The 16,088-nt window shown below is 36.0% G+C and overlaps 1 protein-coding gene across 2 annotated transcripts in view; it reads right to left on the minus strand.

The window, feature by feature from the left end:
- Positions 1 to 15,747, minus strand: part of LOC144443529 (ATP-dependent RNA helicase DHX58-like) — a 20,581-nt gene extending 4,834 nt beyond the window's left edge. For both annotated transcript variants that reach the window (XM_078133050.1, XM_078133051.1), the window contains exons 1-10: positions 15,571 to 15,747; positions 11,460 to 11,606; positions 9,074 to 9,403; positions 8,125 to 8,442; positions 6,849 to 7,082; positions 6,183 to 6,463; positions 5,384 to 5,461; positions 4,217 to 4,379; positions 2,606 to 2,701; positions 1,389 to 1,543 (exon numbers count right to left, since the gene is read on the minus strand). In XM_078133050.1, coding sequence (XP_077989176.1) covers positions 1,389 to 1,543; positions 2,606 to 2,701; positions 4,217 to 4,379; positions 5,384 to 5,461; positions 6,183 to 6,463; positions 6,849 to 7,082; positions 8,125 to 8,442; positions 9,074 to 9,403; positions 11,460 to 11,606; positions 15,571 to 15,685 — 1,917 coding nt within the window. In that variant the 5' untranslated portion in view covers positions 15,686 to 15,747. The remainder of the gene's footprint in view (positions 1 to 1,388; positions 1,544 to 2,605; positions 2,702 to 4,216; positions 4,380 to 5,383; positions 5,462 to 6,182; positions 6,464 to 6,848; positions 7,083 to 8,124; positions 8,443 to 9,073; positions 9,404 to 11,459; positions 11,607 to 15,570) is intronic.
- Between the last annotated feature and the right edge of the window lie 341 nt (positions 15,748 to 16,088).

A 16,088-nucleotide genomic window follows, 5' to 3' on the forward strand; every position in this document is an offset into this window, starting at 1 on the left:
GTAGAGGAAAACTTGCCGTCCTCGACTTCACTCGGCCTTCACGATTCCCTATTACACACCCTGGATACACACTCGTTTCCCGGCAAATAATAAACACAATTTGCATCGGAAAGCTTAAGTTTACATACTTCATGGTAAGCATGATACATCGATTCTATACATCTCGTTTACGGCAAAATCTTTATGTAACACGCACTGAGTTCAGGAATTTCGCAATGAAGTGAATTTCCATGGCTCTCAAATTCGTTTGGTTTCTAGAAATCTAAAATTCAAATCTGGATAGGAACTTATCCATATTTATTTCGATATGTGTACCTGTTAATACAAACAACCAGAATACTTTGAACGGCTGGTCTAGAACGAGGCCAGAAAATTGGGGAAACTTTGACCCAATCCAAGCACAATACAGAGTACAAAGCTCAACATAACAACAGATACTTTTCTTCTCACTTGCATTGTCATGATTACGTTAATAAATGCACTGCGTTTTGGCAGCAAACTCGCTCCTCAGTATCCGACAAAATATTGATATAAAAAATGTTTTCAATTTTGATATAAGAAAAGATTGTATGATTTATCTTGGCGAATTCTCCAGCAAGATTGCCCACAGATGTCGTTTATTTATCATGGTGTGCGACGTTTAGATCTTTGGGTCAATATTCAAATAGGGATAGGTCAAACCGTAACAAGAGTTTCCAACAGGTTAGAGTTTCGCCATGCGCATGCGATCTATAAGCTAATTAGCGAAAACTTAAATTACATAAATTGCTCATTAATATTCGTGGTATATTTATCAAAATCTTATCAGTTCTTACAATTAACCTAAAGAATATGTGCACCAGATTTCGTTTGAAATGAGCCATTCGTTTTTTAGAAAATGGTGAGACAGACAGACAGACAGACAGACAGACAGACAGACACACACACACACTTTTCGTCCCTGATATAAAATCTTCCTCACGGAAGGTAAAAATGGTTCAAAAACATGGGTTAAAATGCTGCCAGACCGTGCTTGAACAGGGGTACGAGTCCTTAACCAATCATAGAACTTGATCCCATTGCTGCCATCACTACTAGTACTATCATCACAGTGAATTTGTGTCAAAGCATTGCATTGACCAAAGCCTGTGTCGGCTGAGCTGAAGGCTAGAACTCCCAAAGACTGTATTGATGGATGCATGTGTTCAAGCATGTTTGTCTGTCTGTTTGTTTGTTTGTCTGTTTGTTTGTTTGTTTGTTTGTTTGTTTGTTTGTTTGTTTGTTTGTCTGTCTGTCTGTCTGTCTGTCTGGGTTTTTTTGGTTTTTTGTTGTTGTTGTTGTTGTTTGTTTTTTGGTTTTTTTGGGGGGGTTATGTTTTATTTACTCTTCAAAATGCCTTAAAAACTAACCCTTAGGTGGTCCGTGCATGTCTTAAATAAACGTCTGGTGTTTTGAGCTTGTATGACTACAGACTTTCCACTGAGTATATTCACCCAATTCGCGTATGCCTGGGAACCTCGCTCATTTGGAGGTTTTAGAACTGAGGGGCCAAGCTCCTTTGCACCTATCAAACAAAGAGAATTTGTAGTAGTATTATTATCATCATTATTATCATTATTCATTATGCAATCATCCATCCCAGAACAGAAGAAAGAGATAAAGTTACAAGACACAGAAAATCAACTTACTAATAAATCTTAGACTCATCATAATTAAACAAAATTGCTGTATTATTCATTGTCGTTAGAGTTTTCAGTACCCGACTTAGAAGCTCACTTATGTAAACGTAGTTACAATCATATAAATGGAGAGTTCATTAAAAACTTCTGGAGTTATTGAGATATTTTCTATTTGTCATAGTTTAAAGGTAAAGTTTAAACCTTACTTCTCTAACCATAGGTGCAGAAATGTCTGGTATAAACTAACTTCTAATCTGTATTAAACCACGAGCAAAACAACTTTAATTACATCCTGACTGTGTGTGTATGTGCGTGTGCGTGTGTGTGTGTGTGTGTGTGTGTGTGTGTGTGTGTGTGTGTGTGTGTGACATTGTGTAAGTTCATCCAGTGTACGTAGGCTACGATCTACCTCGATTTAGCCAAGCGAGTGAGACTGTTGCCCTTGAAGTCGATCTATTCTCCTTCTCCCCTTTATCTACACTGAATTCGAAATTCGAAACGAATTTCAGCCGTTTATATACATATCCTATCTACACAATCTCAGACCATAGCGGTCTGAGCACAGGGACCAACAGGCATGTAATTGATCAATCGATTGATTGAATGTTTATTGAACTTTTCGAGGTGTGAGGCAACATGTGCATTTTTGCGACAAATATGACCCTGGCCGTTACTTTGCAGTGTGTGCAACAAAGTGACGGGCATAACATTATTGTCATGTTTCGATAAAATTGCCTTCTTAGTCTAGAGTTACTGGTATGGTGGACAAACCCGTTCGAACGGATTGACATCACTCAATACAACGTAGTCTTCTGGGGTTTTGCCACTTCACCATGACTAGATCTCTAATTGTTTAACTTATACATCGACACCATGAAAAAATGAATGACACCATGCAAAGCTGAGAAAAGAAGTATCACCATATGTAGAATATATAAGTGCCATACCTTGAGATTCGAACATTATTGTCTCAATTGTTGACATTAACTCAGTGATCATTCCGCCGTACACATCTTTCACCCTTCCAGCAACATTGATTGAGTCTGTTGATACAAAGAGTTAGAGACAGAGTTACGATGTAAATTCTTTCTTTCACACTCGACTGTCATTAATACAAGTACTAGATGTGAAGTTTTTGGGTTGTGCTTCGCTTTTATAAGTTTCATCGTAACGGACACTCAAAGAAACTTTGTATGTGATCTAAGAGACGACCTCATCTTTCATCTAGCTATTCACCACAATAAAGTTTATTTGTCGACGATGCATTTTTCTGTGCATTGTGAAAAACGACGTTAACTGAAAGGCATGACTTACATTGTATGATAGTGAGATAGTATTCAAATAATCTAGTAAGCAACCAGATGTAAACTGAATGCCTTCCATAATGGCAAACCTTTAGGTTGTTATTCATTCACGCCTTGTTGAAAGAAAAATTCTGTGCTACCAGCATGATATTGTATATCCATTAGTTACTACATCAATCAATACAATGTAGCTTTGGAACGCCAGCTAACACATTGTACATATCCGCTTCTATAAAAGTTGAATTTGGCATATTTTCAACTCGCTAGAATTCACCATTTTAGATTACTGTAAAAACGTAAACCTCAACTGACATCTCGTCTGTTGTGCCAGTAAATCAATTTACGAATTATTTGTAGGAACACTGATTTTACGGCGATTTTATGAAGCATACTTGATACCCGGAAATTTCGGCCAGGTTTTTCGCTCATAGTTTCCTAAATACGGAAAATGTACAAATTTGACGAAAAGATGAATTCTTGTGTGCTTTAAATGACCATAGTAAAGTCTCTTGGCAAAGTCTCTCTTCCAGAATTTTCATGATTTCATGGCAAACAGAAACACGCGGGAGTGCAAACACGTTTCAAAGAAGTACAAAAAAATTTAAATCTTGATTGAGAATGAAATAGTGAAGACATCGCATTAATTTATCTCGGCGAATTCTCAAGCATGATTGCCCACAGATGCGATCTTATGGCCAACACAGCGTGCAATGCAATGTGAAGGGTTTATAGACCTTTGTAGTGCAGGCATCACCGTAGCAAGAGTTTTTATAGATCTAATTACCAAAATTCTGCAAATAACTTATTAAAGCTGAATGCTACATCAATAATATTTTCAGGACAGATGCGCTTTGGTATGGCAGATGTATGTGCCAAATTATATTGAATTTGAAGTGTTTATTCTTATAGCCTAATTACCGAAAACAACTAATTAAAAGAATAAGTAAATCGGTCATTAATGTTAAAACAATAAATAAATCGCTCATTATAATGTTCATTTATTAATATGTTTACCAAACCCCAATCATTTCTAGTCATTCCCTTAGAGAACACGTGCACCATATTTTGTTTGAATTAAGCCAGCCGTTTTTTGAGAAAATGGTCACACACACACACACACACACACACACACACACACACACAGACAGACATATATACTTTTCAACCTAATATATACCTTCCTTAGGCAAGGTCAAAAATGATAAATTCGTTACCAACATTAAAGTAAGCCTGATATTTGACAGATTAAACTACCTTCATCGACAACAGGTGCATACTTCATCAGTTCATTTTTGTTTTCGACTACAATCGATAATACTTCAGCATCTAAGTTAGCACACATTTGTAATATGTGATTCTCAGCAGTTGAATCTGATGTAGCCTTACCAACTCCAAGAGAAGCAGTTAAACCAATCACCTGTGAATAAACAAATCAAATCAAACACCGAGTCTTTTTTTGCTAAATCATAGACCCTACAAGACAGAGTCTATGGTTGACTTATCATAATTAGTAAATTTCTCCCCATGTTAATATTCAAATGTCCTACATCCAGACAAATGGACAGTGATTGTATGAAGTACACTCCATTCCCATATTAGGCAAGGTAAGTCTGACTAAAGAGCTAATCCATGACCTTGACCTTTATATTGAAGGCCAATCCGCAATTTATTCATTATTTGTAAAGTCTGCATAATCTATCTATCTATCTATCTATCTATCTATCTATCTATCTATCTATCTATATATATCTATATATATATATATATATATATATATATATATATATATATATATATATATATATATATATATATATATATATACATGTAGACGCAATTCAAGTATAGACCATGCACAATCTATGACCCTACTACTACAGAGGTCTTTGTCGATGCATGAATTCGGTATCCAAATGTTAATGTGGTGTCAAGTATTCTCGAATTATTGGCATTGACTGTATATCAGGCAGTGTATTAATGCTATAGTTTTTAGCATTTGGTTCAACTATTAGTGTCTAAAATGGAAAACCTGGAGCGATGCATCACCCTAATATCAAACATGTTATGGCCGATCGTCGAAGGCGATGAAATTGCATATGTACTAACTTTTCGTGTACTACATATGGTTTATGATTCACTTTTAAAGATGATAATTTTGTTCAAAAATGGACCTTTGACTTTGACTTTGACTCTTTTGGGTCGAACAGAAATTTGCTAAGTAACTTGGAAGATGTTTTATTGTGACAAACCTAAGTAAGAAAAAGGCTTGTTTAACACATCATTGACATAACAATTGTAGTCGTCCGTTTCTTCCTAATCAGAAATAGGGTCAGATTTTATGATGTTTAAATAAGCTCTACTGTTGCAATATTTATGAAATTCATAATATCATTTTATAGCTACATGCTATTATAGTTTTACCTGTGGTCTTGGTGCTTCTGGCTTTTCAACCTTCATATCACAATATCTCCCCATAATCATATTGAAGACTTCCTTCTTCTATATAAACGAAAGTAAATAACAATGAAAAAGCATATATATATATATATATATTCACAACACGTGTTCTTTAGATAGAATGTAACCGAATTTTGTTTGGACTAAATTGACTTACCAAGCAACACAATACATGTACTGTTCTATCAGAGTGATATATATGTACTGTTCTATCAGAGTGATATATATATATATATACATATATATATATATATATATATATATATATATATATATATATATATATATATGTATATGTATATATATATATATATATATATATATATATATATATATATATATATATATATATATATATATATATATATATATATATATATATATATATATATATATAACTCGGTGAGTATCAATCTGCTAAGACAGTGCTCTATACTGCAGTGGCAGAGCGTAATAGTTTTACGCTCTGCCACTGCGGTATAGAGCACTGTCTTAGCAGATTGATACTCACCGAGTTACATACGCTCCTCCTCCAAGTCGAGCACTCTACTCAACCAGCTACCAGACCCAGAATGGAACAGCCACAAAACTATATATATATATATATATATATATATATATATATATATATATATATATATATATATATATATATATATATATATATATATATATATATATATATATATATATATAGAAAGCAGTCAAATACAATCGGCATTCTCATTTAGTTTTAATTTATTAAACATTAAACAATACTTACTTGAGTGTGATGGCATTCGTCAAATATCAACATTGTAAAAACCGACAATGAACGAATAACGTTATCCTTCAGTGCATTTTCTAAAACTTGTGCTGTTAACACAATGACATCATAGCCATGCTCTACCACTTCGTTTAGTGAGATGTGTGTAGTTTCACCGGTAAGTTGAATGATCTTGGCGTTCAATGGTTCAACTTCAAGATACTTTTTGAACGCCCTTTCTTGCTGGTCTACAAGTGGCCTTTGATTAACAAGGAAAACTATTCGGTTCTTTCTTTGACCTAATCATGGAGATCAAGAAAAACATATAGTATCATTTCATCTGTAGGCATCGCCTACACACATCTACATCCAAGTTTAAATTGCCTCATTTCTAAAGATTATGACACGATATCTTTCCTTTGCGCATCAAAACCCTGCGTGTATTCAAACATAATCTTGGCGAGTTTTGTTGGGTTTTTTTTTGGTTTTTTTATTTATGTATGTATGTTTTTACCTCTTGGAGTGTGGTGCATCCATACATGTGTAATTTACATGACAGGTGAACTATTCTCACGCTATTTAAAATGTGAATTCAAAGCTTGATCACAGGAAACAGAACATAACTTTGTTAAAGTGAACAGTCCTGCAAAATGGACACACAATGAAATCAAACTTTAGTATTACCTGTGACAACTTTTTCAAGATGTCGCTTCATAATCTCAATGGCTGTAATCGTTTTACCGCTGCCAGTAGGTGCACAGATAATAACATTCTTGCATATGTCGATGTCTTGGTGGTTTACTTCCGATATCTCCAAAGCTGGCGCCACAAGCTCTTTTTGATACTCGTGAAGAACAAGGGCGTTGGACTTGGAGTCATCATTGATAGAGGCAGCAGCCAAGGGGTGGCCAACTTTCTCTGGAAAAGGAAAACACTATAATATTAAATTGAATTGAATTGAATTGAATTGGAGACTATTTCACCATAAAATGAGAACATAACATAAACAATTATATATAAGCAAATCTAGAGACAAATCTAGTCCATGGCTCTGACTAACACATGAAATGATAAATACTGTAACAGTGTACAAACATCAAAGAGGATGTGAACAATTAATTGTGGAATGAAAAAAAAGAAAACGAAAAAAAAAATCAGAAAACAAATAAATTGTGTTAAATATGTGATCGTAATTTTGTCTTGAAGATATGTCATTTATGTGCATTCTTTAATGCAATGGGGAGGGAGTTCCAGTGTTTCACAGCAGTGTATTAAAATTAGATTGGCAAATTGTGTTGTGTACTTTCGGAGTTGGAAGTTTTCCACTGATGGCTGACCTTGTTGGGTAGCTATGGGATAGCTGATCAGGGATGTAATAATTTAGGTTATTTCTAAAATCAAAGATAAACATACATGTCTGAAGTTTGTGGAAAAGAGGGGCGGAATGAGAGTAATAGTCAGAAAAGGTTACAAGCCGAACGAATTTCTTTTTCAAGAGTAAGAGTTGTTCAAGAGCGATGGGATAAGTGTTACTGTGCCGTGTTACCTCCATTAGTTGGATCAGTGGATGTTTACACTCACGGCATAATGCGTTAATTTGGGTAAATAGTGAGTTTGTTCTAACAAGCTACTAATTAATACAAAGCTGATAAACTCAGATAAGACAGTGATATCACTGAGGTAGGAAAAAGAACGAAAAAAAGTGAGAGGAAACAGTATTTAAAACTTTATTTGAAATATACAGAAAATAATATTAGAAATCCGGAAAATCGCGAGAACAAAATTGGTTATAGGTCCTTTTTCCTATGGCTTAATCACAAACTTTCCATGGAATTCTGTCAATCAACTAAAGACAAATACAACCAATAGCTAACTTTTCATATTGTATATTGAACCAAGATATTGTATGCTTACTTTGTATTAAATCATTTCTACATTATGTTCCAGGATAGAAAATTACCTGAATACTCATGGTCGTACTTTTCTTCAGCCTCGTTCGACTTTTCTTCATTCGGTGCCTCGGCATTGCTTCCCGTGTTTGTAAATAGTGGATCCGTTTGATTTTCTGTTACATTTGGAATATTTGGAGCTGATTCTGCCTGCAATGTATCATTTTCTCTGTGTGCTGTCAGCCTAGAACCCTCTACATCATCATTGGAGTTATCTTTCTTGGTATTTGCAACGGCGCTAGCTCCATTGTCCTCTGTAATTTGAACTGTAGATTCACTGTCAACACTGGTGTTTGATCCCACGTTACTCGATGCTGTTTTGCTGATGCCTTCGAATAGTAGAAATGAATGTTTATTGTATTTCAATGTTAGCAAGTTTGTTTAAGGGGACATATTTACATTTTTCAAGTGTAAAATCTGTAACATCGCATGCGGTTGCTCTGTATGAGTCAAAACTGAGAAGATATTACATGTTTGAGTAGTCACGTGTAATTTACGTATAGGTTCAGTCAGTCATATGTTCAACGATTCTTCAACACAGTAGCTGTTGGGAGAGTTTCGTGTGATTCATCAACCCGTATACGGAGTGGCAATACTATTCTTTGAGGCGCTGAACGTAAAATAATTGTTTTACACGTGCGTAGAAAAGTAAATGACACATGCATGAGAGTAATTCACACACACACACACACACACACACACACACACACACACACGCACACACACACGCACACGCACACGCACGCACACACACACACACATACACATCATTTTTTTCAAACGGGTGGGTCATTTGCCTCTCTCTCTCTCTCTCTCTCTCTCTCTCTCTCTCTCTCTCTCTCTCTCTCTCTCTCTCTCTCTCTCTGACTTGTATGTGATTGTAAATTGACTCTCAATTACAAACTGACATAATCGATTGATTTTAACATAAGAACATAAAACAACACCTTATCGTCTTACCTTCCTGAATGTTCGGATCAAGAAGATCTGCAAGGTTCTGTCTACCTATTCTACTCAGAGCTCTAACAAATTCCTTGAACCACTCTCCACCTTTTTTGACGACTCTGTCAAGTAATGTAATGACTGCATATCGGGCACCATGATTCCTCTCGTCAACTAAGATCTGCTCCTTGTCATGATCATTCAACGAGTTTAGATATTGTAATATTTCAGACGGAGTTATTTCTTCTAAAGGCTGCGCAAAAATCTCTATTAATCTTTTGAAACTGTCCAAATCGTCCATGTTGTCCAAACTTGTCCCTTCAATGTAATCTTTTAGGTGTCCATTTTCTGGTTGTAAATGATGGGACATAAAACGAAGAGTTAGAACAACCTACATCAATAAAAAGGTAGTGTTAGTGCGACAAAAACTATATGTGACAAAGTTGATGAAAGTTGGAAGCAGAACCTTGTAGGATTTGGAGCAGTTGGTGCGTCTGTTTATCTCGATCGAAACAAGAATGTATACACTTTGCGCAGGGACGAAGTGGGGCAATAATACCATATCACTTCCCTGTATTAAACTGTTACGGTGCTTACCATGAAGTATGTAAACGTTATGATGCGTAATAGCAATGTTATTAGGGTTTCAATTCGTTTATCATATGCTGTGGAAACGGGTGTGCATATCCCGGGTATGTAAGGGATCGTGAAAGTCGAGTGAAGTCGAGGATATCGATGGCAAGCTTTCCTGTCTTGAGAATAGGAAAGGGGCATTTGAACAACATTTTTGACAACTAACTTTCACTGGAACCTGAAAAAAATCTCAGATGTACGTAGAGCTGAATTTCTTGCTTAATCATGAAATTGCAAGACTACCCTTACGGAAGACATTCAAGTAAATCTGGTTTGAATGTTTACTCACTTGCCTACCAGATGATAGTTATTTGACCAAAATATACTGCCATTTGGTTGTTGCTAAGGGCGTGGTCATGATTGCTAGGGTTAACTGTGTTAAAATATTTTGAAAGATATCTGCAGAATAACACTTCTCGAAACATCTCACCAAGTTTCAGTCTCATTGACGAAGTGCTTTTTGTTTTGACCAAAATTCACATGTTTACACCTAATTTGCATATCACTGATGAGATCATTATATGCTTAATATTCCTTCACATACACTCATACACACACACACACACACACACATATATATATATATATATATATATATATATATATATATATATATATATATATATATATATATATATATATATATATATATATATTGCTTTGTTTATTTGTTTCTTACATAATGTTTGTCATTTTTATATGTTTCAAATCAGACATTTCAGTATAAATATTATATTGTATATAACCTAATTATCATAATATGAAGCAAGTAGAACTAAATAATACAGGCGAATTTCATGACTGGGGATTATTTTTTTTAAATCTTGACAAATCTATGAAAGAAAGTTAACTGACCGGTCCTTGGCAAGATTTTGCATAACTTTTCAAAGATGACGAGAGCTATCGGAGTCACAGTCAGGGACGTAAACAGGCTATCGTCGGCTATCGGTGTGCATACTGAATAATTGATCGTTGTTGGCGCTCTCTTTTAGTCATTCACTAAACACCGAGTACAGAGTGATAAAAAATGTGTATACAACAAGGAATCGTTTAGTATATCCCATGTGAACCACTTTGTCTTTTATATTATGAATACAGAAAAGCCATTATCTCAGAACAATCGAAATCCTACTGTTATAAGAAACTGTGCAAAATATTTATTTTATGCTTTTGAAAAAAAAAACACCATCCTTTCTACAAGACTTGGAATAAGTATAGAATTTTCCTATTGTTAATTTTGCATTCTATTCTTTGAATTACTTATATTATGTTTTACACTATTTATATGGTGGACCTTTGACCTTTGACCTTAGACGTTATCTTCACTTTTTTTCGAGATTGTACAGTGGGCTAGTGGCCAGCAGTGTTTATTTATAGGGCCAGACAAAATAAAAAAAGCTGTTCAACAGGCATTGTAGATGTCACACTGGGTAGATAGGTCAGTGTTTTTTTTTGTTTTTTTTTGGCGGGGGGGGGGGTACAATGATTGGACAAGGATGTAAAAATGAGCCATATATAATGATGGCAAAACAGTTCAGGTTCACCCCACCCCATGACTTCGTCCGTTTTGGGTTAATAAACACATGTTACATCTTTGCCACTGTAATGCAAAGGTTTTCCGAGTCAGCTCACAGGACAGGGCATAGCAATATATGCATGGGAATGTTCGCTCTGTGTGACTTCGTCATCGTACGATTGGTTAGGTCATTGCTTCAGGACTATCCTTAGTGTTTACTCGTGTCACGAGAGATGCACATCATCAGTGACTCACCTGATTGGCGTAGACCACCCATGAATATTTGGAACCAATCAGGGTGGCTCTCGGATGCTGTAAATAAACGATCTAATAGCCTGTCTACAGCAAGACGCCTTCCATTTTCTGGACTCTTCTCAATTCTGGCTATTTCACTGATCTCCTCTGCAAATATATGAAGGCATATTACACAATAGATCATTTACAGTGACGTTATACAACCGCACAGAAACCAACAAGAAACTGCATATGCCACACGTCAATAGCAAGATCACATTTTATTACATTTAGTTTTAATGAAAAAAAATACCGCCAATGGAGTTGTAGCACAACTGTACAGTTTTTAAAAATGGTTATCCATATGCTAGTCCATGCTAACAATAGGGTGTTCATTTGCTGAATGACTATCCAGTTGCCTATCCAACCATGTTGCTATCTTTGCGATATACGCGATCATTTGGCTGTTGCTATGGGCATGGTCATGTTGTTAGATATATTTGAATAATGTTTTGTTCACTTGTGTATGAATTTCTGATATTATCTTTGCAATATACATGATCATTTGGCTGTTGCTATGGGCATATTTGCATACATTTTTAAACGTTTATTCATTTGTCTATTAATCCTCTTGTTATCTTCGCAATATATGTGATCATTTGGTTGTTGCTATGGGCGAGGTCTTGTTGCTAGGCACATTTGAGTACATTTTTGAATGTTTATTCATTTATCTCTCAATTTCTTGTTATCTTTGCAACATACGTGAATATTTGGCTGTTGTTGTGGGCGTGGTCGTGTTGCTAGGCAAATTTACATACATTTTTTGCATGTTTTTTCAAATGTCTATTAATCCCGGTTGTTATCTTCGCAATATATGTGATCATTTGGCTGTTGCTATGGGCGTGGTCCTGTTGCTAAGCAAATATGCATACATTTTTGAATGTTTATTCAATTGTCTAAGAATCCCTGTTCTCTTTGTGAAATACACCACCGTTTGGCTGTTGCTATGGGCGTGGTCATGGTTGTTAGGGTGTTTACATGCATTTTTTGAATGTTTACTCACTTGCCTACCAGATGATATTGTTATTTGACCAAAATATACTGCCATTTGGTTGTTGCTAAAGGCGTGGTCATGATTGCTAGGGCCAATTGCGTCAACATGTTTTGAAGAAAATCTGCACTTTCAGAAACATCTCACCAAGTTTCACGACCAAGTACTTTTTGAGATATAAGATTTTGACCAAAAATGAACATTTTCATACCTAATTCACATATCACGCATGGAATCATTGTATGCTTAATATTTCTTCGTCCATACATCCCTAGATGCATTCCCATTAAATTTCAGCCCAATCTGCTCAGTGGTTTTGGAATTATAGATATTTGACCAAAAAGACACATTTTTAGCCCTAATTTGCATATCACTGATAAGACCATCATATCGTGAACAATTCTTAGTAAAACACCCTGAAGAATGTTTCACCAAGATTTCAGCCCAATCTGCCCAGTGGTTTGTGAGTTTAACTTTTCTGACCAAAAATCACATTTTTTTCACCCAAATCACACACCGGTGATAAGATCATTTTGATTTGAACAATTTCCCAACTAGACACCCAAGGTAATGGACCCACCAAATATCATGGCAATCGGTTCAGCGGTTTTTTACTTTAAGTTGTTTACACACACACACACATCCAGACAGACATCCAGACAGACATCCAGACAGACATCCAGACAGACAGACGGACGGACGGACGGACGGACGGACGGACGGACAGACAGACAGACAGACAGACAGACAGACAGACAGACAGACAGACAGACAGACAGACAGACAGACAGATAGATGCCGGGCGATCCCTATAGCACTACTGAACCTCAGTTCAGTTGTGCTAATAACCATTTAAATGCAGTGCAACTCCGTCCATGCAAACATTCGGGCGCCAATGTTTTTCTTATTATCAAACACCCAATGAAGGCCCATAAAATATCCTTTGTAGTGTTCATTGATGTCTGTATGTTGGCATAAATAGTTCATTTCACCAAGGCAAAATGTAGCAAGAAACTGTACTCATTCAGTCTTGTTATCTTAAAGTGTAGCATACCCAGTTTCTTATTGGTAATTACACAGAAAAGCTGCACGGTATTGTGAAATTCGCTGTAGCACTATTTAAGCAATAACCCCCGCCGAAGGCGGGTATACACGAGATTTTGGTACAATTCGCGACATATAGCACGAGCCGAATGGCGAGTGCTATATGGAGCGAATTGTACCAAATTCGAGTGTATACCCGCCTTCGGCGGGAGTTATTGCTATTATATTATATCAAAATGTGTGTATATTTCTTCTAAATGTGATTCTGTGGTTATTTATATGCCCGAAAAGGCGAATTCGCACGTACAGAAAAAGATCGTCGGTAATAGATCGTCGGGAACGAGCATATTTTAATGAGTGGATACGTTCATGTAGCCCCCACACACACACTGCATGAACACAACCATACACTGCATTGCAATGCATTGCATTGCATTGATAAATTACTTTATTTACATCATATAATACATAACGAAAACGCGTTGAAAACTAGCAACAAAGAAAAGGGGGCAAGAGGTCAAAGAAAGTAACAATTTTGTTTGGATATTTTCATAAGAACAATACAATCTTGTACACTGCTAAAAATAGATGTCTCGGCGTTGAATCGGAGAAAGCGCGAGACAGTAAATCAGAGACACGACGTTACAGTCTACTTTAATTTAATGGGTAACAAATTGAACATTGACCGAACCTGAAAATGTACAGTTTCGAAATAATCCTGACGCACCTTGACTGATGGTTAAAAGTTGAATCGGTGTTGCTTGATTCAACGCGTAACGAGAGTAGGACGCTGAGACGGCTCGTTGCATGGGGAGAACTTGTACCTTATCAGTGATGTTGCAGCCACTGATCGATCGTTGCTTTCGATCGCAAGGTCATCAGTGGAATTATTTGGACTACTGTAACCCAAACTATTGTACAGGATACCTGACACACCTTATTACTCTGGGGAAGTGTTAACTTATTGGTATAAGAACGAACACATTCAGCTTGTATGTACTATTCATATGCTAGTTTAGGGGCCCATTTTACCACTGCCAGCCGTGGTAAAATGGGATTTTACCACAGTTATTATCCAATCAGAATGGCGCATAGTAGCATGATATAATATAATCTATATTTTACCAATCATAAAGTCTGAAATGAGTTACGTTCAAAGTTGAAGTCAGTAGTTTACATCAGGATATTATCAAATTGGGGAAAAAAATAAATAGACCACGTGACACAGTATTGTTAATATATTCACCGAGCTACCATTGATAAAGTATATCGCCTTATTGGTAAATATAATTAATCATGCAAATTAGTAAGGTAATGTATACATCGCAGTCATCCCACCTATATGTATAGGCCATACTATATCTAATGGAAATCATAAATCTATCCATTCTGTTATTTGTAAATCTAAACAAGGATTGCAAAGATAATACTTAATTATGAAATACCATTATATATGCAAATTTGTCGTTCAAATTTAAATATAGGAGTCAAAACTATCCAATACTGAAATTTTTCTTTACCCCCGTCTCCATGACAGTGAAAATCTTCCCTTCCCAATGATTACATACGTACGTGAACAGTTTCCCTTCAACGAAAACGCGTCGATTCTAACTTTATGCCTAATCATCATATTTTTTCCTGGGGGTCAGTTTGGCCGACTTGAATCCTTGGCCGAAGCTTTTTTTGCTTTTAAAAAACAAGTTTTAAATTTCACAGTCAATGACTGGTTTGTTTATCGTTCCAAAGCGATGCTTATTTATAGTCAAATGATGTGTGGTGAGACTGGTAAGCCCCTTCTTATAAATAGATACATGTCGACCTTTTGAACCCGTAAAACGAAAGTGTAGATTTAGACAAACGTTACCGTACGACAGTCATAAAATGTCACTATGACAACCAAATGAATTTACAGTAATACTTGTCATATCATTTGTGATTCAATTCGACACTGCAACATCGACAGTTTTTTTAAATTCCTACATAGAAATGATCATGAACAAAATAGGTAGAGTCTGTCTGGAGATCACTGTAACTTACCGATAGGTATAATTTGCATCAACTGGATCAGCATAGTGCTTGGTATTAAGCGCTCCTGTAGAAGCGGTTTAAATATCATTAACACCTTTTTCTGGTGCTCAGAACTCTTCGCCATTTTACTTGTCTTTTAGCGTGGTTACGACAGCTTTGTTTATATACGAAGTGTACCTCACAACAGAGTCAGCTATCTGCAAACCTTCAATGGTAGTTCGGGGAAATCCCCATGTAGCATTACCTAGAAGAATGACGTCACTTTGCTCATGTCCCTGCCAACCAATCCTGTCACTAATTACTGCAGTCGTAAACATGTCTTAATTTATAAATTAAATAAGGAAATCTTGACAAGTGATAATAAAGCAAAAATATGGCTTTCGTACAAGATCATTTTTTTGCAGTCACTTGAGATTTCATTGTCACATTCGAGTGTGCTTATGTTTAACAATAGCGCCATCAACGACGAAAGTTCTAGATATCAATAGCCGACTCAGTGGCCAGTCTATGTCAGCTCTCGTAATATA

The sequence above is a fragment of the Glandiceps talaboti genome, chromosome 12 (genome assembly GCF_964340395.1).
Source record: "Glandiceps talaboti chromosome 12, keGlaTala1.1, whole genome shotgun sequence".
Taxonomy (NCBI): domain Eukaryota; kingdom Metazoa; phylum Hemichordata; class Enteropneusta; family Spengelidae; genus Glandiceps; species Glandiceps talaboti.